Source organism: Papaver somniferum, chromosome 1 (assembly GCF_003573695.1).
Source record: "Papaver somniferum cultivar HN1 chromosome 1, ASM357369v1, whole genome shotgun sequence".
In the NCBI taxonomy this organism is placed as follows: Eukaryota; Viridiplantae; Streptophyta; class Magnoliopsida; order Ranunculales; family Papaveraceae; genus Papaver; species Papaver somniferum.
In genome coordinates, this window is record NC_039358.1 from 223,125,942 (window position 1) to 223,149,980 (window position 24,039).

Genomic DNA, 24,039 nt, shown 5'->3' on the forward strand with positions numbered 1-24,039 from the left:
AACTCCACCAATTTATGTTCGGTCACATTTGGTTTATGACAATCTAACGCCCGAATTCTGAATCCCTTGACTAATCATTCGAATGTTCATTGTTTCGCTCCTTTTGAGTTGTGGCCATGTCTGTCAGAGCCTTAGCAAAAACTTCTTGTATTTCCATCAAATCAGCAATGGTAATAAGGGATCGGCTTCCCCTGGCTCCCCCAGTCTCTCGTCCTGATGGTGGAGTAGCAGCGACTCTGGTGACTGTTGGAGGTGTCACACTTGAAGAAACGTTGGGGGTTGCGGCAGCGGCTCTGTCTCTGGTGACTGGAGGTGTAACGCCTAAAGGAACGTTTTCCGCGCCGCTGGTGTTGACATGTGGCGTATTAATGCCACTGGAAGAAACATTAATATCAAGAGTAATCTCAGCGCTAGTGTTTTCAGGGTTTGTTGCTGATATGGACCTGAGTTCTACCATCTTGAGATCGGGATTGAAAAAATGAAATTTGAAACTGGTATTGCAACCGAGACATCAATCTCCCAATGTGGTCGCCAATTGTTTGTTGGTGAAAACCGTTTCTGCTGATTTTGGTAATTTTGGGTGTGTTAATGAGAAACGAATCTAAACCCTAAACAATGCACTACACGACAGTACTTTTGATTCGAGAGATCAATCTGTACACTCCTGTCCTAAACCAAGAAATGGCCATTCCAGGCTTGCTTCAGTCACAAAGTGAAGGAGAAGGGTTGGTCTTAGGGAGGGAAGCGAAGAGAGTGTTGAGACCAGAATAATTGATTCTAAAGGTGTGGTTGTTTATAACTTGTATCTGAGAGTAGAATTGGCTAGCAGAATGGAAAACTACAAGGTGATTTCTAGATATTGTATTGTTACCGACCAAAAACTTATTTTTTGGTGAAAATAGGTGAAGCCTATTTATACAAGTCATATTGAAACGTACCCTGGTCTCGTAGGAAGTGGAAACGATTGAGTGGTGGAAGAATAGAGTAACGTGTCACCGCCGGTCATTATGCTTCCATGATGAAGGAAGTGAATTCGTTTACACCGTTATTTTTTACACCATTAATTGTCATGCTTCATGACACTTTCTTGTAACGGGCACATTGCACGCCGCACGCTATAAACCGCCAGACCAATACCCTGATGAGCATCCCCCAGTCTGTGACATGTTTGATGTCTCGAGTGTTTTCGTGGAAAACATGTAGCACTTTGCTACGTGTGGCAAGTCAAAGTCAATGGACTTATCGCATGAAACTAGAATGTAATGCTATTAGGATCGTTTTGGCTAGTCGCCTAAAACTTTCCACAGGTTTGTCAGTTCGGTGGCGAACTTCGATGGCTGAGATCGCATCTCATGAAGGAGGGTAGTTGTTGATTATGGCTACCTTGTGTTGGCGCCTGATAATGGCGCGATGTAGTTTTCTTCTATACCAGTGGAAATGTGGCATGGCTAGTATGGCTCGTGCATTCCAGTGGCACGGTGGTGCAAGTGGCGCCCGGCGTAGCCCTGGACACTAGATTTAGGCAGCTGGTCGCCTGAAACTTGCCACAAGTCTGTCAGTTTGGTGGCGAACTTGGATGGCGGAGATTGTAATTCAGGAGAGAGGGTGGTCGTTGATTATGGCCACATTCTGTTGGCACCTGTTAATGGCATAATGGCATAGCCGCGCCTGTGACATTGTGGCATGGCCACGCCTGTGGCGCTGTGGCATGGCCAAAGCTAGGATTTGGCTCCGTGGCCAAAGTTAGGGCTTGGCGGCGTGTCCAAGGCTAGGATTTGGCGCCGTGGCCAAAGCTAGGGCTTGGCGCCGTGGCCAAGGCTAGGATTTGGCGTCGTGGCAAAAACTAGGGCTTGACAGCGTGGCCAAGACTAGGATTTTGCGCCGTGGCCAAAATTAGGGCTTGGCGGCGTGGCCAAGGCTAGGATTTGGCATCGTGGCCAAAGTTAGGGCTTGGCGGCGGCCAAGGCTAGGATTTGGCGCCGTCGACAAAATTAGGGCTTGGTGGCGTAGCCAAGGCTAGGATTTGGCTCGTGGCCAAAGTTAGGGCTTGGTGGCGTGGCCAAGACTAGGATTTGGCGCCGTGGCCAAAGTTAGGGCTTGGCGACGTGGCCAAGGCTAGGATTTGGCGTCATGGCCAAAACTAGGGCTTGGCGGCGTGGCCCAGCCTAGGATTTGGCGTCGTGGCCAAAATTAGGGCTTGGAGGCGTGGCCAAGGCTAGGATTTGGCGTCGTGGCCAAAATTAGGGCTTGGCGGCGTGGCCAAGGCTAGGATTTGGCGTCGTAGCCAAAATTAGGGCTTGGCGGCGTGGCTAAGGATAGGATTTGGCGCCGTGGCCAAAGTTAGGGCTTCGCGGCATGGACAAGGCTAAAGTGGCTCGTGGCATGTTACTGCGGCAGAGTGGCATGTTGGCATGCCGATTAATATGTTGTTGTGGCAGGGCGCGTTTAGCTTGCCAGTTTGTATGGTGGCGCGACAGGGCGCGTTTGGCCTTTAATGTATGGTGGCGAGTTTAGAGTCAGTTGATTGGTCAAGAAAAGGGGACGGCCAAACATAAGGCGTGACCACATCTCTAGTGCTTGTGGCACATTTTAAAGTGACCTGATTGGTCGGTAGAAGGAGAGGGGCCGACCAAGCATGGGCGTGGCTACACTTCTGGTGTGAGTGTGGCGGTTTTAGAGTGACCTGATTGGTCGATGGGAAATGGGGCCGACAATATGGGCCTAGCCACAACTTATGTGCGTGTGGCGACTTTAAAGCGACCTGATTGGTCGGGGAAAATAGGGCGGTTTAGGATGGGCGCGCCAATGACAAGTGGCGCCAGCTGGCCTAAGGCATGGCCACGCCTCCCTTTGCTGATGCGGCTCCCTGTTTTCTGATTCTGGGCAAGGTTTTGCACCTACTAATCCATGGCGGATTAATTTCCTATTTTCCTAGGCTTACTTTGACAAGAAGGTCTGGTATATGCGCAAGGCGCAAAAGTAATTGATTGAATTCTATGTGTTGACACAGAGTTCTTTAAGTTCATTGCCAGAGAGCAGCATGCTTTCTGATTGAATACCTTATGCAAAGACCTTATCCTTGATATTTGGAAATTCGTGCTACTCTGCTGCGAGTGAACGCAAATTGTCATGCCATATCAACATTAAGGGTTCAGCCGGGAATAACATAAAGCATTCGAAGAATCTTATATTAAGCGAATATAGGCAACCGCCGAAATTTACAGAACATCTGGGATGGTTGCTACATGCGCTAGTCTGGATAAATTTCATGTAAATATATTGATGCTCATTAAATATGCCAGTGGAGAGGTTAACACTCATGGCTCTGTTTCCTTACAGAGTGACGTCACATCAGATGCAAGGTTTTATAATTTCAATCCTAAGATAAAAATCACCATCAACAATGTTGTATTGAGTTATTTGTATAATGAAGCTTGAATAGCCCAAGAGACCAATGATTTCAGTGCCCTCCCATTTTCGATGGTGAAAGAAATATTGTTGTGCATCAGGTGTTTCCTTTTAACATGCCCTTCAAGATATCTCTTCCTTGAGGAATTTTACATTCCAAAAGACATATATCTCCTTCCTATATTTTGGTCTTGAACTATATCGCCTTTCTCCATAAAAAGGTTTTTTTCCTCCATGTATTTCCAGTTTCATTTGGCCAATAAGACTTTATTTGGAGCTCTCAAATTCCTTTCTCCTTATCCACCCATGCATCTTTTTAGGTTTATTCATCTTCTCCCAAACCACCAACATATGTTTTTCCTTTTTCTGCTTGCACCTCATGGTTCTCACCATTTGCTTCTCAATGCTCAGTACACTGGAAGACTTGCCATTTGTTTCCCTACATGGTAATAATGTTATAGAAAATTCTAAGAGTAATGTTCCAATGAACGATTTAAAGACCACTCAGTCACAAAAGTGGCCCCATTAACCAGTCCCCTGCAAATTCGTGGAGGGAACCCCATTTTGTGAGTGACCCGTTGGTAAATTGCCCAAAGGGCGGTATGTTTAGAATGATTTTTTTTATTAATAAAATTTTATATTATACAAACGAATGGACATTTTACAATTTTCCTAGAACTATTTATGAACCCACATTTGGGAATACCTCCACAAATTGGGGGCTATTTTATGTTACAATTGTAATGATCCGTCCCTACCTCGATATTGTCTCCACTTAGCCACTACGGTTATCCGGCAGTGTGGGGTTTCTAACGGGCATCGCTGCGATAATCTAGCAGAAAATTCACGGGAGCTCACCCATCCCTGAATTACTCCCGCCCGAGAACGCTTAACTGCAGAGTTTACTGCCAACTCTGGAGCCAATTGTGCTGAAAAGGCATCGGTATAATGTAAACGTTCCTTGTCTCTTGTGAGACCAGTATCTAGCTCAATGGCCTAGCATACTCTCTCACCCGAGAACAAGCAACCCGTGCCTAGTTGTATCCCAACTAACACCGATATTGTTTCCACTTACCCACTGCGGTTATCCAGCAGTGTGGGATTTTTAGCGGCACTATTATGGATATCTAGCAGCAGCTTCCCGAGAGGTCATCCATCTTGAGAAGTTTTTTCCACAACTCAGTCAAGTGATCCCATCATCCCTCGATGTTAGGAAAGGACAAACCATTACTTACATTCCATTCGACAAACCACTACCGAATATCGGGGTATTACAACAATCGTCATAATTTTTCAATGCTGATGCTTGCAGTCGATATCGGAATACAATACCCACTGCAACAAAAAGCATCCCCAATTTGTGGAGGTATCCCACAATTTCTCCATCTTATTTATTGGGATAATTTTGAATCCATTAGGGAAATTCCTATAGAATGAACACATGAAATGAGGTTTGTTTATTTTGCTCCCACTATGGACTCAACAAACGTGAAAAACGGATTGCCAATTGTTCACTGCAGACCAACATGAGACGCTAGTTTCATCTTGAACCGCTCTGGCGAAGAAAACCCGCTGGCGGATGAAATGAAGCCGCGTGGTTTGTGAACACCCGCTTGCGTCTTTTGTCAACCCTCCTACGACTTGTAATCGAACGCCAACGGCTACATTCGAACAATTAGAAATATACAACCTTATAAATACTCCTCATTTCAACTCCAAAATCACAAAGTCTACACCTCTATACCTCACTCACTCAAGAATCATATTCAACGATGCCTCCCAGAGTTCGTGGTTCTAGATTCACTCCAGAAGAGGATTTTAGTATTTGTGGAGTCTATGTTATTGAAACAAATGATAATATCATTGGAGATGAAGCCGCGTCGAAGATAAAGTTTTGGGAATTTTTTTTTAGAAAATTCGTCACAAAAATAGGGAACCAGTTTAACCGTGAGGCTGCTGGATTGTTGTATCGTTTTAGTGTAATTAGTCGGGATGTATCGGAATTCCAGCTCTACTAGTGCACAATCACCAAAATAAACTGATCGGTGAAGCAGTAGATGAAATAAAACCAGGAACACTTACGGAGTGGAAAGTATCTCACGACAAACCTTTCGCCTTCCAAGCTTGTTTCAACATTCTTAGGCAACTCAACAAATTCAATCCCTTAGGCATCTTAGGAATTCCAGAAGGCGGCTATTAAATGAGGATGTTAATTGACGATGCAGTAGTAGTTAATTTAATCTAATATATTTGCTTTAATCTGATGTAGTTGATTTAATCCAATGTTATATTTTTATTATAAGAAAGGTTTAAATTAGTATAATATTGAAGGGTGCAAAAACAAAGAAATTTGTATTGGTTAGATAAACATAACAAAATAAAACATTTAACACAACATAACACCAAACTAAAACATTTAACAAAATAAAACTATGGTGAACCAATTCGTTCATACACTTAAAATAAATAATTAGTGTTGTATTTATAAGGAAAAAAAAAAACCATTTTTTTGGTAGTCGTTGATAATACACGTGGCGATCTAGATAAAGCTCTGCGTTTCACTTTGGCCGCCAATGACTACATTTCCAACGACTTTAATTTGTTCCCTGTAAATTCAACTCTAACCATCTTCATATTCACATCTTCTTCATTCTTTCTAAAACTCTTAATCTCTCAATCTACAAAAAAAAATGTCTACTAGAATTGGTGGTCCTAAATTTACTCAAGAAGAGGATTTATCTATATGCAAAGCCTACATTTTCCTTAAGGTAGAAATGTTATGCGCGATCAAGACATGTCAGACGTGTCTTTTTGGCAGAACATTTTCACAATTACTCGTGGTTTGTGCCTTCGTTTTCATAATTGTGTTGTCACGTCATTCTTTGATCGAGTATAAGGGAAATTGATCGAGAAAAATTTATCGGTGTAACTAAAGCTGAAGTGATCCAAACATCTCTTGATAAATGGGAGGAAATTCACGACAAACCTTTTCTTTACGAAGCTTGTTTCGGCATTCTTAAAAAAGGTCCACTTTAATCACATCTTCACTACATCATAAGAGCTCTCCCTATCTTTACTATGAAAGAAGATGTTACTCTTATTCGATGTTGGATACATATTATGATGAGAAATATAACCAATGGAGATTGCTGGGAAAGACTGTTGCAAAGGTTTATAGCGTTGCAAAATGAATATATAAGAAACAACAAGATCCTAGAACTAAGATTTTCATTCATCAATAATGATGTCAAATATTATACAGAAGTTTTATGGATGGTGCACCGTAGTAATTCTGAATTGTCCAACGAAGAAGTTTAATCAAAATCATTTTTGACGTAATTTGTTGTTTATCGTTTTTTCAGAAAACTACGGCTCAAGCAAAGTTTATTGAAGAAAACGGAAGAGAGTTTAAGCATTTTGAATTCTATGAACTTTATAAGGTTCGTGTCGCTGGATTTGATGTTACTGTTGGCATTATGGAATCAATCACTATATACGTAAGTCTAAATGTAACAAGCATCGCTTAATATTAAACGAAAGCAAAGTTTATTCAAGGTCTAAATATTTTCATCAAATTAATATTATTGCCACTTCTTTTTACAAGATATAAAATTTGATTGACTAACAACTTCAATAAAAATCAAGTACAATCTTTGGCCTCCTGTTTATCTTCATTTGACGTATCTTCCATTCAACGCGCTCACGAACTGTTTCCCCTTTGTTTTTAAATTTTTTGTTGTTAACTTTCAAAACCAGAGCTTTTCTTTGCCTTATAGCGGAACATTTTCTTGGATTAACTTCTAAAACTTGCACTTCCCTTTTACTATTTTCAACCTTTTTAAAATTTCCACATATCTTAGAAACATCAACTTCAAGTTTTACATCGCAAAAAAGTGTGTTATAGCCTTTTCAGACATTTCAAATAGATTAGTAGAGAAAATTCAAGAGAAGCGAATTTTGGTTTGAGGGGAATATTTGAAGATGTTGGTAATTTATAGTGGTAAAAATATGACAATTTTTACTTTTGAAAAAGTAGCGGTTGCAGGTTGATCTTTACCCGCCCGGGCTTATAGTCGTCCATGAGGTTTTAGGAAATCCGCTAGCGGGTTTACTTCATCTGCGCGTGTATGATGAACCGCTCAATACTTTTACCATAGTGGAAATTGCAGTTTTCCCATCCACCTGGCTGATTAAATTTTTGAGTCTGCTAATTGCCATAGGAATTGTCCTTATATGTAAAAATGAATAGATTTTTGATATCTGAATATCCAAAACTTATCAATGTAAAGTCAATATCAAATATCAAAAGCAACACTACAAGATCGCTAATAGGGTTACCAAATTTTTTTGGGGAATACCAATACACATACTGTATAAAACAAAAAAAAAACAATTGCCTTTTGGTTGCTACACCCCCAAGCAATTTAACCCCATTAGTAGCCTTGTAGAACTGACTTCTCATATTTTACTTCTCCTCCAGTCCTAGACTCCTAGCTCGTCCCAAAGGTCCCGCAGAACTTTTGCCCCTAGACTTTGGACTGCAATGTGAGAGTGTGAGCAGAGTGTAACAATAAGTTGTGTGTTAAAAAGTAAAAAGACCTCAAATGCCTGAAATCACACACCACTCTCTCTGCACTCTCGTCTTTGCAAAATTCAGAAGAAAAAGAAAACACTACCAAAATCTCACTCTGTAGCACTGTGAAGGAAGTTGGAAGAGATCTAAGATCTTTAAATCAAGTAAGTTATCTTCACATCAATCCTTCACTTAGAGTTCCATTTTCTTAACTTTTTTTTGTAAATATTTGGTCAAGTGTTCAGTTTATGAGAATAAAAGAACCAAATTCATGGTTAATTTTGTGTCATTTTAACTAAATCCTGGTCTGGGTTTCCTTAATTTCTCCCATTACTGTTTCTTTACTGGTGAAACGGATGATTTAAACTTTTTTTTTTCTCTTGATTTTGGTGGGTTTTGGGTGTAATGGTTTGATTTTTATTTCCAGTATTACTGCTAGAATCTAGGTTTACAATGGGTTTGGCTTTAATGGTCATTTGTACTGTAACTTGAATCTTTATGTGGTTTTAGATAGAAATCAACCTCTGTGTTAATTCTAGTTTTTTTTGTCCAAAATTGTGAATTGCGATTTCTAAATGAAATTGGTTATGTTTAAGGATTTGATGGCACATTTCTTTGCTATTTCAGTGGAATGTGAACCTGAAAGAATTGATGAGGATCCCGAAGTTATGGAAAGTTCTACTAGTAAGGAATCAGTTAGTTGTCAAGGAGATGTTGTTTGTGAACCACACTTAGGTATGGAATTTGATTCCGAAGAAGCTGCAAAAGTCTATTATGATGCATATGCCACACACATGGGCTTTGTCATGCGTGTTGATCGCAGGTCACTGCGTGATGGAAAGACATATTGCCGTCGACTTGTTTGTAACAAAGAAGGTTTTTACAAAGGTAATCCTAGTAAGAACGAAAATACGAAGCCTAGAACACTTACACGCGAAGGGTGTAAGGCAATGATCATGGTAAAGGAGGATAAATCAGGTAGATGGGTTGTTTCGAGATTTGTTAAAGAGCATAATCATCCCTTGGTCATTTCTTCTTCCCCCTTCCGTCGTAGCTGGCTTCAAACACAAAACCCTGTGAGTTTTCTTACTTTCCCTTAATGAAATTTACCACAGTATCACTGAGATGCGAGTTTGCATCTCAGAACCAATAGAAAGTGCACATGTGGATATTGCTAGGCCTCCGTTCCCATAAAATTGATATTTACTGTTTAAAGAATAACCTGTGTTTCCAGCCTCCTGATCCCTATTCTGTTTTCCTTTTGTACATGTAATTTGTGTGAATGTATGTCAATCAATGCCATGCTTAGGATCACAACAATCTTTTCAATGAATCTTTATTCTGATATGACTAAAACGATCTGGAAGTTAGCTTCAATGCACTTTCCGGTATTACTGCTATATATAATTAAGCTGACAATCCTTACAAAAACATTAGCGGAAAACGTGACTAGGTACACCTCTTTATTTCATTTCATAGGAATCATTCATGACCTTCTGATTAAGCAGATCTTGTGTTCCTTCTTTACTAGTATTGACACTGCGTGTTTATTGTGCTCTTTCACCACTGGAAACTTCTCTAATATGTATACTTCCTGGTTTACTACAGCATCCGTGTCGACTGTTCGTCCTGCATCCTCTCCCACTTTCAGTTGCATCTTTTTAGCTCTCTGTTGCTTGTTTACCACGTAAGTAATAGGTCTACATAATTACGTCTAATGTGCACTTAAGTAGGTGATTGTTCCACTGCTATTTTAGTTTTGTGATTCTTAATCATGAACCACCACCTTTATAAATTCGGAACCGTGAATATGAGATCATTATCACCTGATTGTTGAAGCCCTCCGCGTATGGTGGAGTTCTTGAGACGATGACTGTTGAAGCCCTCCGCGTCTCTCTAGAAACTATGGCATTGCTAAGTTCTGAAAAACATTTAACAGGTGCTTTCAGTATGTCAGTGCTGTTATTATAGTAATAGGGATCATTTGTAAGTATCCTTCTGTGTTCTTGCTGAAGTATAATGAATATTCATTGCCTGGACCAGAACATTGACGTAAATCCTAGTACCATGAAAAATAGTGTATGGCTCGAAGTGTTTTATCTGAACATTGGTTTATAGATTTCTTCTTCAGTTTCTATGTCAATATTTCTTTGGTTTGAAGTGTGTGAAAGAGGAACTGAGTTAATCTCAAAGTAAACTAGTTAACCAATTGTGAGTTGTACAGAAGAAAACCCTGCAGAAAACTAGTATCCTGTAAATATTACTGACAGTATATACTAGTGATGAACACCATTTGGCAACATTTTTGTAATACTACCGCAGTTTCAGTGGACACTAATTGTGTCATTAATACTATTGGGGAGATGATTCAAATCCCTAATTATATTAGTTGTGTTCTTGACAGAAAACCAAGCATATAGGCTGGAACTGATGCTCCATAATCCGGATTGTGCAACAACAATTTAGTCCTAATCGAGTCTCACCGTTGAGAAAGAAAAGGATTGCTCGGGGAGAAGATTGTATAGCATTTAAGGCAGAGAGAGATGGATAAGTGACGATGGCAAGCTAAGCCCGCACGGATACATGTTTGAAATTTTTTACATTGCGTGTATGATGCAATAACTTGTTTAGGCTTGTTTAGGCATGGATGTATCTTTTTACAGAGATGGTGCAAGTGCTACACTTCCCATTCCAAGCCATAAGTGATAACATCATAATAACAGCAATCTAGGCCAAGAAATTAGTCGTTATCTCTAAACTGAAACTAGCAGCACCTAGACAAGCACAGTTAGAAATGTACTCTCTAATCCATTAGTTTGTCACATGCCATCGTTAGAAATGTATTGATCTTACATATAAAATGCTCGACGTCTGGCTCCTTAATTTGATAGGTTATATTCACTTGTGGAACTGGATTCTAATGGTATTCGATTGTTGGCAAAAACAAATCGCAAGTCAATTTTTTTGGGCAATCGCAGGGCATGGGAACAACCGAATGGCAGCACCAATCCCAACCGAACCCAAATCAAACAACCGCCGCAGCAGCATTACGATGCAACACCAGAGCTCATGTACATGTTGCTCGTGACTGAAGCTCTAATGTTGCGGTATATGTACCTAAGCCAAATTGGTAGTTATACCAAAGAATGTGGGACTAGCATGCAAAAATTGAAACAAGACAAAAACTATAAGTCTTCCTTCCTTCTTCCGTCCTCGAGGTTACAAACTCTATCACAAAAAGGATAGTAGAAGAAAGAAAAACCCTTTGTTTCGTCCTCTCCCCATACAAAGTAGTTTCTGGCGGACTGGTAATCTCTCACTCTTTAGGAATGTAATTGGATATTGGGGTATGAACTTTGACACCTCTATGACAAACTGGATTAAGATTAAAATTGAATTTGATTAGAGAGGTATTGATGCATATCTCTTACTCCAAACCCAGTTAGCACAACCAATTAGCTGCTTTTTGATCTCATCTCATGTGCTGGTTAACGTTAGTGTTCCGTATTGCTTCATTCGGTGAGACGAAATAATGTTCAATTTAAAATGTGGAAATGAAAATCAGTAACTTCAGCACTCTTTTGGGATAACTTCTTGACTGAAGCTCCTGTACATGTTGCTCAATTTAAAATGTGGAAATGAAAATCAGTAATTTCAGCACTGTTTTGGGATAACTTCTTGAGGTCTAGATGATATGCGCCACCATAAACACTTATCCAGTTCTGGTAACTATATATGGGGCTTAATCCCTGCAGTAATTCTGAATACTATTTGGAGAGAAAGGAACTACAAAGTATTTTAAGCTCGCTACCTTTACAAAACTGATGACGACCTGATTCAGGAAGCTAAGTCATTTGTCTTAGCCTGGGCAGCACCAGCAGGTCACGGTGTCCTCTTCAACTTTTCAAATTCAGTGCTTTCTACTTGGGATAACATCTTCATGTAATTTTGAGAATCTTGTTTATTTTCATCTACCACTGGTAGAATCTGTCATCATATAATTAGGAAGCTTAGACCGAAGGGTGGAAATTTGAAAAGATGAGACTGAAGGCTAGAGATCAACCGTTTGAACCGCCGTATGTAGGTGGTGGATTAATTCTGGGGATTCTAGATTAATTCCTTAACTATGCATGCATGTTGGAGACTAGGAAACCTAATAGATTAATTTGAACAGATTTGCCTTTCTTAAGGCTCAAGTTGTTTAGTTATATACTGAAGTATAAAGCTAACGGGAAACATATACAAGCCTAATAGAAAACTGATTAGAAATCACTATAAATATATTAAGCTAGCTCAATCGGTGATACAGAGAAACTTAGAGAGAAAAAATAAGTGCTCGCAAGCTAGAGACAACAGCTGCAGGTTTAAGAAGTTATCAAGTTGCCTGATCATCACCGAAAACATTCAAGGTATGTTGGTTCTTTATTCTTTCTACTGATATTTCAGAAACAATACGTAGTGGTTATCTTCTCTAGGGTCTGTCTTATTTTCTTAGGTTATTAATTTTTCTTTCGATCGATTTCTATTAATAAAGATTTATGTGTGCAAGTTCTTCTCTAGCTAGTAATTTCAATATAGTTCGTAAGCATCTCGCAAATTAATATCCAAATCTTTTTTCATGAACCAGGCATATATATATATATAGATAGCCAGGGTTATTTTTACTCGTTTTTGTCAACGCAAAGAAACATATTCTTTCTTTTGATGTTCTTAATTATTATAGTATAGGTTGTGTTATAAATTATTTCGTTTTCTGTGTTCTTGAGTTAATTATATGATATGTTCTACGGTTTACAGGAGATCAAGATGGTGTTTGATAAAGCCCACTTACCTCCAGGTTATAAATTTCAGCCGACGGACAAACAACTGATAGAAAACTATTTGATCCCAAAGGTGAAAAATCAATTAGATATGAAATCTGTGTGGTACATATTTGACAAAAACATATACCAGTATGAGAATCCCCTGGTCCTTTTTCAAGAGATTCAGAAGAATCATGGATATTTTTTCACCCCCACAACCAAGATCACTTCAAGTGGTAAGAATGTGAGAAGAACTGCCGGAGAAGGAAAGTGGAACTTAGAAGATAAGGGTAAACTCATAAAGGACGATGATAATAATGATATTGGAAAGAATAGAATGTTTACCTTCGAATGGAATGTTCCCAAGGAAAAGATGTAATGGCAACTGCAAGGTGAAACTTAGCTTATATAAAGACAACTCTCCTTATTGATGTTTAGAAAATCTCTCAAAACTAAACACAAGCTCTAATCTTACTCATATGATCAAACACAACTTTGGTGATCATATATATATATAACTATGAATTCCTTTTTCCTAGTCCTATTACCTTATTACATGTCTTTCCTTTTCTTAGAACTAGATGACTTCTAATTCCCTTAGGATTACATCAATTTCCTAATCTTTTCCTAACCAGCTTGTTAGTGACTTCTATGTTGAAGTTTAACCAACATTCTCCCCGTTAAGCTTCAACCTTACCCGTGACATATCTTGTACTCCCACTACAGGAAAAATATACATCTACAACTGGAGATTTACAACTCTTCGCTAAACATCGTAGAAAGTCATATGTTTTACAACTGGTTTCAAAGGAAGAGTTGTCGTACATCATCACTGCCAACCCTTAGAAACAAGGGGTTGCGCTAAGAAAACAAACGACAACTCCTTAAGCAAAAATGTTGTGACGACATTTAGCTATAACAACTCTGTTCCATAAAGGTAGTGACTAAGCCTATCACAATTTTCACAAGAGTTGTTGAAGAACACCAAAATATGATGATGAAAAATAGTGTTAGAGGGGAGACTCGAACATGAACCTACTGCATGGAAGTCTGGCTCATCAACCATCCTTACAGTTCACAATTTTTGTCTTTTTTTTTTCTTTTTTTTTAATAAAAACGTATAACAACACTTATAAGTGTTGTTGAAGTAAAAATATAGAATGTTGGAAAAAATGAGATTAGAAGGGAGATTCGAACATGAATCTACTGCATGAAAGTCTAGCTCATCAACCATCCTTACCGTTCACAAGTTTTGGTTGTTTTTTTTTCTTAATAAAAATGCATAACAACACTTATAAGTGTTGTTGAAGTAAAAATTTAGAACGTTGGCAGAAATGAGGATGGGGGGATTTGATCCTCAGCCTCCTGCATGAAAGTCTACACTACTAACCATTCCTACACTATCACAAGTTCTGTCAAGTTTGTGGTTCTTTAATATACTAATTTTAAGACAACCCTTTATAAGAGTTGTGAAACAAAATATAATGTCCGAAAAAAATGCTCAGGTGACTAAGACGCAAAATATTCTGAAGGAATCTTACTTGTAAATGGATGGATTCGTCGTTCTTACCAAGTTTCTGACTTAGTAGTCCACTCGCGGCCAGGTTTCGATCTTGGAGCCTGGTTTGCATCCAATATGCATAAATAGGGTTTGTTTAAGGTTTCGTAGAATATTCCGAAGGAATCTTACCTGTAAATGGATGGATTCGTCGTTCTTACCAAGTTTCTGACTTAAAGTAGACCACTCGCGGCCATGTTTCGATCTCGGAGCCTGGTTTGCATCTAATATGAAGAAATAGGGTTTGTATAAGGTTTCGTAGAATATTCCGAAGGAATCTTACCTGTAAATAGATGGATTCGTCGTTCTTACCAAGATTCTGACTTAGAGTAGTCAACTGACAGACAGGTTTCGATCTCGGAGCCTTGTATGCATACAATATGTAGAAATAGGGTTTGTTTAAGGTTTCGTAGAATATTCCAAAGGAATCTTACCTGTAAATCGATGGATTCGTCGTTCTTACCAAGTTTCTGACTTATAGTAGTCTACTCCCGTCCAGGTTTCGATCTCGAAGTCTGGTTTGCATACAATATGCAGAAATACGGTTTGTTTAAGGTTTCGTAGAATATGACGAATGAATCTTACCTCTAAATAGATGGATTAGTCGTTCTTACCAAGTTTCTGACTTATAGTAGTCAACTCACGGCCAGGTTTCGATCTCGGATCCTGATATGCATACAATATGCAGAAATAGGGTTTGTTTAAGGTTTCGTAGAATATTCCGATGGAATTTTACCTGTAGATCGATGGATTCGTCGTTCTTACCAAGTTTCTGACTTAGTAGTCCACTCGCGGCCAGGTTTCGATCTTTGAGCCTGGTTTGCATCCAATATGCATAAATAGGGTGTTTAAGGTTTCGTAGAATATTCCGAAGGAATCTTACCTGTAAATGGATGGATTCATCGTTCTTACCAAGTTTTGTGTGTGTGTAAGGTTTCGTAGAATATTTCCATGGAATCTTACCAGTAAATGGTTGGATTCATCGTTTTTGTGGACTTTCAGACTTCTTGTTCCTAGTTTATAAGTCGTTATACCGAACTTGAAGTTTGGATCGACACTGAGCTTCATATTCATCAATTTCGATGGTGTATCATGTTAATTTTGAAGTCAGAACCCTCTCAGAGCTTCGTGGTTCATAGATTATAGGCCATTATACCAAGTTTGAAGTTCGAATCGACATTGAGCTTCATATTTATCGATTTTGATGATGTATCATGCTAAGTTTGAAGTCAGAACCCTCTCAGAGCTTCTTGGTTCATAGTTCGTATGTCGTTATACCACATTTGAAGTTTGAATCGACATTGAGCTTCATATTTATCGATTTCGATGATATATCATGCTATTAATGTGAACTAAAGCTACTTCATGACATGTATGACTAGTCAATATTACTTCATGACCTATGTAACTAGTCGAAATTCAAACTGGAAGCACAAAGATAAAGCACAAAAGCACAAAGAAACACACCAATTATCGGATTGATTTCTTATTTTTCAACTTTATTCTTATACATTTTTTGGATTTTTTTATATCAAAATGTTTATAAGAATGTGCTACATTTAATAATATTTTTTTTGGATTTTTTTCGTGTCGAAGGTTGATAGTCAAACCGAATACATGAGCTCGTATTAGCACAAAATGAAACACATACTTCTCAATCCGCACGAGCATCCTAAATACAATCTCAACCGTCAAGATCTTTTCTTAATCCGTATGAGAATCTCAAATACAATCTCAACCGTCCATCATTTTCATTCGGATTCACTCTTTTCTTCTTTCTTTTTTTTTTCCGAAGCATAACCCTCCTTCAACCACTCGAACCCAATTCCTATCTGTTTTTCTCTCAATCACCACCGCTGAAGAACACCTCTACTCCACAGATGACGGCGGCGCTCCATCACCACCGCTGCTCTTCTCTCGACCCCTCTTCTTCATCATCTTCTCTCAATCTCTCTCTTTAACTCACCCTTTCTCTCATCCGCAACAGTTAATAGTAGCAGCTCATCAAATCCAGATCTGAACCAAGTTCTAATCAACCCCATCACTGATTCAAGTTACACAAAACCAAATTTCTTCTCGGTAACAATCAACTCAGGGAGGAGATGGAAATCGAAATGAGGGTTTCTGAGCTTCAACTGAAAACAGAGATGGGTTCGATTGATTCCCTCAGATAGATAGAAGACATGAGCAGATTTATGAAGAACTAGGATTCTATTGTGTTGGAGGATTGATAAAATCAGAGCTAGGGTTTGTGTTGGATATATGATTCTGTGATATATTTGAAGATTTGAATTGATTAAAGGGGAAGCTGAGCTCGATTTCAATCATAAGAAGATGGGTTTTGTGGTAATTGTGTTCTTGTGTGCTTGTTGTTAGGGTTCAGATGAAGAAGTATAATGTTGATATTCATGGTTTTGGTTTGATATTGAAGTTTTGAAGACTGCTGCTGCTGTAGATGAATGTAACTGGTGGTGTTAACTGTGGGTACAAATTGAGATGGGAATGAAGAAGGTTCAATGACAACAGATCTGTGCGTTCATTGCATAAGCTTGATTGATGGAGATTTGGGGTTTTTTGTGCTATCTAGTGGTGGTGTTTTGGGTGATTGCTGGAGTCGCAGAACATCTGAAGTAAGTGATGGTGCTGAGACGAGAATGGAGCAGGTGGTGATTGAATTAGGTATTCGGTGATGAAGTAACGAGAAGCAACAAGCAGCAACAGATCTGTTTTGGGGGTTTTTAATTTAAATGAAATGAGGTTTGTTCTTGAATTAAACAAGATGGAAAATGAGTTAATAAGCTCGATGTTTGAACATGGAAGATTGGATAGTTCTGCAGGTGTTTTTTTGAATGCAGAAAGGTGTTGTTGTCATCGATGTTGTAATCAGTGAAGGCAATAGATTTTGGGTTTTGCTGTGTCCTGAAATTGAGTATTATTGCAGTCCTGAGACATAAATGGGTATGGAGTCAAGACTTAAATCTAACTGGTACTGGTAGCTAGAAGCTCTGAGATGGGTGTTGTTGATTTCTTATCTTACAAAGATATAGGAGAAGATGGGAGCAAACTGAATTTAGTTGGTGGTGCTGGAGTTTATGAGCAGCTCTTGGCACTGAATTACAGACTGAAACTCTTTGAAGACAGACTCGCACAAATTTGAGTCCCATTATACCGACAACCTTGTTGGTAAGCAATAATGCATTTGAAAATTCATTAGATCAAAATGATTGAACTATTAAGCTCACTCTTTCCTTTGGCTACAGGGAGAGAAGAAGCTTACTTTGAGAGGTCGTCAATCAAATTTGTTGATAAGTTTTCTTTCCCTGTGATTATATTCCAAGGATTAGAGGATAAGGTACACAGTTACATAACTTAGGCTTGTGTTTACTGCTTTTGGAAGTCGTGTTTCACTGTAAACTAATACAAAGAGCTTGAAATTTATTTGATGCAGGTTGTGACTCCAGATCAAGCTTGTAAAATTTATACAGCTCTGAAACAAAAAGGGGTTCATGTTGCACTGGTAGAGTATGAAGGAGAGCAACATGGATTAGAAGCAAGCAGTTAGGTTGCGTTGTTCGAAATAGATGGGCTAAATTGGGATGGTTGGTTGAGCTGGTTGCAATTAAAGTAGGTGATGCCGTAACATTTGTCAGGGAAACTTCAAAGAAGTAGGAATATGTTTCTTCATTGATACCAGCAAGTCAATGGTGAGCAGTTACACGATTCCAAATTCGAATCAGCACAGTTGCATACTAGGGTGAATGTTCTCATATATATCTTAATCTTTTTAGAGTGTGTTTTGGAAACTCCACTTTTGTAACAAACATCTATATCACTGCCATTTTTTGAATGTGTGTTTAAGACTAGCAGGTTAACTTGAATGAGTGTAAATGTGTTACACTGGTACGTTAATGCGAATGTGAATTATTTTCGGCAAATCGGTTTCGACCCTAACTTTTTTTTTCAAAATAGTATTATGCACACAACTCCAAACAAAAGTTGTATTTTCGTATTCATCTACTGAAAACAAAAGTTGTTACTTTAAATATTACAATCCTTAAGGGTGTTGTGTTAGACATTATGACTATACTGGTAATTGTTGTTGCATATGTTTCTACGATATGCTACTTATGTTGTCCACGATTGTTCTACAATACAAGAAAGAGTTGTGTTAGGTTATCAAAAAAAATCGAAAGAGAATAACAACATTTACAAACTATTGTCGAACCATGAATCACATCACCCTTTAAAACACTTGTCAACCATTGTAGAAAAAATTGGACTTTCTAAAATACCCCCGTTCCACAATGCATGAAATGGAGTTGTCGTAGGGGTACTGCAACTCTTATCTTGTGTCGTCAATGATGATTTTTCCCGTAGTGTCCAATCAATCATTTCTTCAAACTTGATCCGAGCTATTGCCTTTGTCAATATATCTGCTTTCTGCTCAGTTCTAGGTATGTGTTCTACGTTAATGACCTCCTTCTCGATGCATTCTCGTATGAAATGATACCTTTTGTGAATGTGTTTCGTCTTCCCATGAAACACTGGATTTTTAGTGAGTGCAATTGCAGACTTATTATCAATCTTGATGATAACTTTTTCAGGTTCTCTTCCTTTGATTTCACCCAACAGTTCTTGAAGCCATATTGATTGTTTAGCTGCTTCTGTTGCGTCCATGAACTCAGCTTCACAGGATGAGAGGGCTACAGTGTCTTGCTTTTCTGAACACCATGTAATAGGTGCTTCTCCTAGATAAAATATATGACAAGTTGTACTTTTTCCATCATCTTGGTTAATATTATGACTGTTGTCACTATACCCAACAATTCCTTTCGATCCTCCTCGACCATACTTCAATCCACAGCTGATTGTTCCTCTTATATATCTCAATATTTGCTTTATTACATCACCATGAGACTTGCATGGACTCTGCATATAACGGCTTGCTACTCCCACAGAGAAAGCCAAATCTGGTATTGTGTATAATAAGTATCTTAGGCATCCAACATTTCTTCGTATGCTTTGCAACCAAACACTCTTAAATGATCTATGTTTGGTTTTCTCTTTTGCAAACTTTCATATGGAGTCATGTCTTTCAGAGCTTTCGTAGGTATCCTGTTTATCAGGTATGTGGAGTGTCGTACAACTTCTCCCCATAGATAATTAGGTACCTGCACCAAAAACTTGGCAGGCCAGGAGATGTGTATAAAAATGAAGCAATAAAAACGGGCCTACAGTAATACCGCAAGTGCACGGTCGTCAGTTGTAGCTCGTGCAAGTACGGGTCGATCCACAGAGATCGGGTGTGTTTTGGAAGTGTTTTAGCTAATTGGGTTTCTAGTTTGCTTTGGGCTTAGAAGCCTTTTGGCTTAGATGGGGCTTTGAGTACTAATGGGTTTGAATGCCCTTTGAATGAATTGGGCTTAGTGGGTTTGTTAAAGATAAAATGAACTGAGCTTGGGCTCAGTTATCTTTGAAGTGCAAATGGGCTTTGGGCCTTTGATTGAGCTTTGGGCTCAATTTCACCTTAACAGTGAAATGGTCTTTCACAGTAATTGGGCTTTGGTTATGGTCTTCTGATGAGCCCAATTTGTGCTCTGGGCTTTTGGTTTTAGAAACTGGGCTTGAGCTTTGAAAGCTGGGCTTTGTTTCAGTGAACTGATTTGAGCTTTGGGCTCAACAGTTCAACTGTGAATTGGGCTTAGGGCCTTGGATTCAGTTGAAGCAGCAGTCTTTGGCTTGGCCTTGGAAGGCAGCAGGAGAAGAAGTGGCAGGGCAGCAGCAGGAGCAAGAGCTGCACAGCAAGCTACAGCAGCAGTGCAGCAGGCACCACCAGCAGCAACTTGGCAGAGCAGCAGGCACCAGCAGCAGCAACAGAAGAAGTGCAGCAGAAGTGGCAGCAGGGGAAGCAAGTAGTAAAGAAAGTAGTAATACAGCAGTGCAGGTAAAACAAACAGGTGAAACAAAACAAGACTAAACAGTTGAAGATGGAGTTGTGGATGAGAATGAAGTATATTATGGAGGGGAACTAGGGGTTTAATTCACTCTAACTTCTACTATGTATTCTCCTATAGAAAGTTAAACACAACTATGGTATTCTTTCCAAAGCACTAATTGTCTTTCTACAGCACAACTAGTCAAAGGATTATGAATTCAGCTTGAGTTGCAGCTTATCAACAGCTCATGAACCTAACTACAAAGTATACTTGGCATACATTGTGAAAGTGAGGTGATGATGAACTAAGTTCAAGTTTTTCCTAAACCTGCTTAGCCTTCTAAAGCCATATGATCAATGTACTACACAATAAGAAATTAGGTATTTATCAAGTCCCTAGCATGATGGTTTAGAACATGACAAACATTACACTATCATTACAGGGCAGTGAGCATAACAGTGAGTAACATGGTGAACTAACATGACAACATTCATATAAACAGAGAATTAAAATCAAGAACAAGAACAAATGCAATTAAGAGTAAAAATGCAACTAACAGGAGCAATGAAAGTTAACAGGAGCATCACACATTAAAAACTAACAGTGCAATTTAACATTGGAATTAACCTAACCCAAATTGGGTGGAAACTTGGCTAGTCCAAGAACAAGTTTTAACATCCTAATTCACTTCCCTTTTATACCCAAATTATCAAATTAGGGTTTACACCCATTTTCCCCAAATCAGAAAATTAGGGTTTTTTAAATTACCCAAAATTTACTTACAAACTCCCAAAATTTGCTCGACCCATGCTTCTTGATGTCCCTCTGATGCTCTTCCTGCTCCTATTGTCCCCTAATTTCTAGTTATTTTACTCACCCCAAAACCTAGGGTTTCAGAGGTTGTGAGATGAAGAAAATAACTAGGCTAGGGTGTTGTCGGGTGTTGGAGATGGTGGTGTTGTCGGGTGTTTGTGGTGGTGGTGTAGCTCGAGGTCTGGTGGTGGCTGGAAATGGTCGGGGAAGGTGGTGGAGTTGCAGAGCTCTGCAACTGTCGGGTGAAGGAGATGAAGTCGAAGTTTTGGGAAGAAGGGAGTGTTTGGGTGGTAGTATAGGCTTCGGTTGCTAGGGTGTTAATCGGGTGTATCGAGTTTGATGATCTGCGACGCTGAGCCGTGGGATAAGGAGATGAAAGATCAATCGGACGGTGAGATGAAGTGAAGCTTGTAGCGACCGTCAGATTTTTTGATACAACGAAGTTAACGGCTCTAGATGGGGTTAGGTGGTGTAGTGTAAGGCGGAGATATCAAACGTTGATGAACAGCAAGGGAGCGACCGTTGGATTCAACTACCGTCTAATCTGAAGGCTTGGAATTTCAGCGCTGTGGTGCTCGGCAGAGACTTCAGATTTTGATGCTCTATGAAGGAGCGACCGTCGGATGCTTCTGAGAACTGATCTGATGGCTGAGAACGGAGGCGCTTTTGTGTGTAGAAAATGAGGTTGTGCGCACCATTCTTTGCGGCTTCCTTGCGTAATTTCTCCCGGCTTTTCACTACTTTTCTGCTCTTTTTGCCCCGCGACTCATCCGAACTTTATTTATTACCTAAAAATGCAAAATAAAGTAAGAAAAATATTTATTCTTGAAAACAATGAAAATACAGAATATGGGATAAAATGTAGAATTAATGCGCAAAAGATGAGTTAAATGCCAACAAAAAGGGATAAATATATACAATATTTGGCACTCATCAAATACCCCCAAACCTGAATTTTACTTGTCCTCAAGTAAAACAAAACTAAGGAAATCCTAACTATACCACTGTCGCTGGTCTCTCGAATGCATTTAGCGTATGCACTAAGCCTTTTAAACCACTAAGTGTCCCTAGTGGACGAGTTGAAGTCTCGTGAAGGTTTACCAGAGGTGTGCCTACAAAACCTAAGGACAAAATATAAGCTCATATTCCGTCAAATGTGACATGTGCAAAACAGTTTAAGCTCACAGCAAAATGGAGATGTCAATCTAGCTATCGAAGGCACAATCCTAGCACTGATAACAAATAAGGACATGTGATAAGAGTGTAAAGTGTATCTACACATGTGTAAAGAAAGATCTGAAGTTATGACTACTAATCACCAAGATAGTTTCTCAGGCTAAGAACTGAGGTCGAAATCTAGCTAGCTGTCCGGACTTTACGAGAATTGTGAATGAGTTGGAGGTATTTCACAATTTCTCGCGTTGTACATCAATGGCATACACCCTCCTTGCTTATTACAACGAAACAACAAAAGATGACTATTTACATGACTCTTATTTACATTGACTATTCTTTTTATTTTTGGAACAAGAGATGATGGAATTGATAAATACTTGATTTTTTTGGTATTTTTCTGATATTTTTTTCTGAATATTACACGATTTTTTTTTTTTTTTTTTTTTTTTTTTTTTTTAAAAACAAAACACTTTTGATACATAACAAAAAAAACAAAAATTACATGACACTTTGCAAGAGGTAGCCCTTTTTGATGCACCCAGTTAAATTCGATGGTTGTCTTTCTTAATGTAACCTCCACCTTCTATCCCAACCAACCAAAGAACAAGCTAGTCAAGTTTCGTTCAGTATTCTAAAGTGATTGGCAATCGTAACTTCCTATCCAACACCTTGAAGATCGAGGCCATACATGTATTGGTAGATCGTGCGCGTGCAAATTTCTTATCACTATGTGAATTGTGCTAGAATCAGGGTGCCTAAATATCTAGACTAAGACTCCTAATAAAAATACATATTTGCACAAGAGTCAACATTTCAAGGTAAATGAGCTCCATTTTTTTATGATTTTTCATAATTTTTTTTTTTTTTTTGAATTTTGATTTTTTAATTTTTTTGGAATTTTTCAAATTTTTTCAAAAAGAAGGAGTTCGTTTTCAATTATAGCATATTATCGTGGCATCTACTCTATACCCCCAAACCTAAACTAAACATTGTCCTCAATGTTTCAAAATATGGAAACAATTAAAATGCAACATATGGACAGGGACATGCTGAGTATAGTAAAAGGAGAGAGAATACCCGATTTCGGCGAAAGCAGAATTAAAACTCCGTTATTCAAGGCAAAAATCCAACATATTTCAGCCGAGATCATATTGGATTAGCAAAATATATACAAAAGGAACAAAAGGGTTTTTAAAATTTATCTACTTGATTATATACAAAAAATTCACCATACACCAAAAGTCTAAAGAGTTGAGGATCAACCCAAAAGACGAAGTGTAGACATTTCAACAGCTTCAAATAATAATAACAGGAAAGAAACGCAAGTGAAACTGTGAAACAAAATGAGCTACCCCCAAACCTGGATTTTACAGAAGATATAGTTTTGAAAACAAAATCGCGCAGTTTCAGGGGTTCATCATGCAAAAGGTCTAGCTCGAAATGAACTGTGCTAGGGACGGGCAAACATGCAATTTCCAACTGTGGTTCCTCAAATGTATTATATTTGGATGCAAAATAGTCCAAGAGGACTTGGGAAGCACACAGTTCCAAGCCTAGGTTAGGGATTTTCAGAAAAATTGGTTTTACAATATTGGTACAAACCAAATCTAGGTTGGGTGGAAGGCCAACAGATTGTGACTTAGGTAGAAGAATAGGCATATCATTATCAATCAAATCAAAATCTTCTAACTCATCTACACATGTCACATCTTGCTCACAATCATCATTCACATTGGCAAGTTCACACTCAGAATCATCAACATCATCAACAAA

At 38.8% G+C, this 24,039-nt stretch overlaps 1 protein-coding gene across 3 annotated transcripts; it reads left to right on the plus strand.

Annotated features, from left to right (window-relative positions):
- Positions 1–8,021: 8,021 nt before the first annotated feature.
- On the plus strand, positions 8,022–10,826 carry LOC113337430 (protein FAR1-RELATED SEQUENCE 5-like). Of its 3 annotated transcripts, XM_026583107.1 has the most exons (4): positions 8,022–8,145; positions 8,609–9,057; positions 9,590–9,668; positions 10,386–10,826. In XM_026583107.1, coding segments are annotated over exons 1-3 (507 nt in total). In that variant the 5' UTR covers positions 8,022–8,144; the 3' UTR covers positions 9,647–9,668; positions 10,386–10,826. The 3 variants fall into 3 exon arrangements, with proteins under 3 accessions (XP_026438892.1, XP_026438900.1, XP_026438895.1); XM_026583115.1 differs by lacking the exon at positions 9,590–9,668 and having other exon boundaries at positions 10,386–10,825; XM_026583110.1 differs by lacking the exon at positions 10,386–10,826 and having other exon boundaries at positions 9,590–10,297.
- Positions 10,827–24,039: the final 13,213 nt, after the last annotated feature.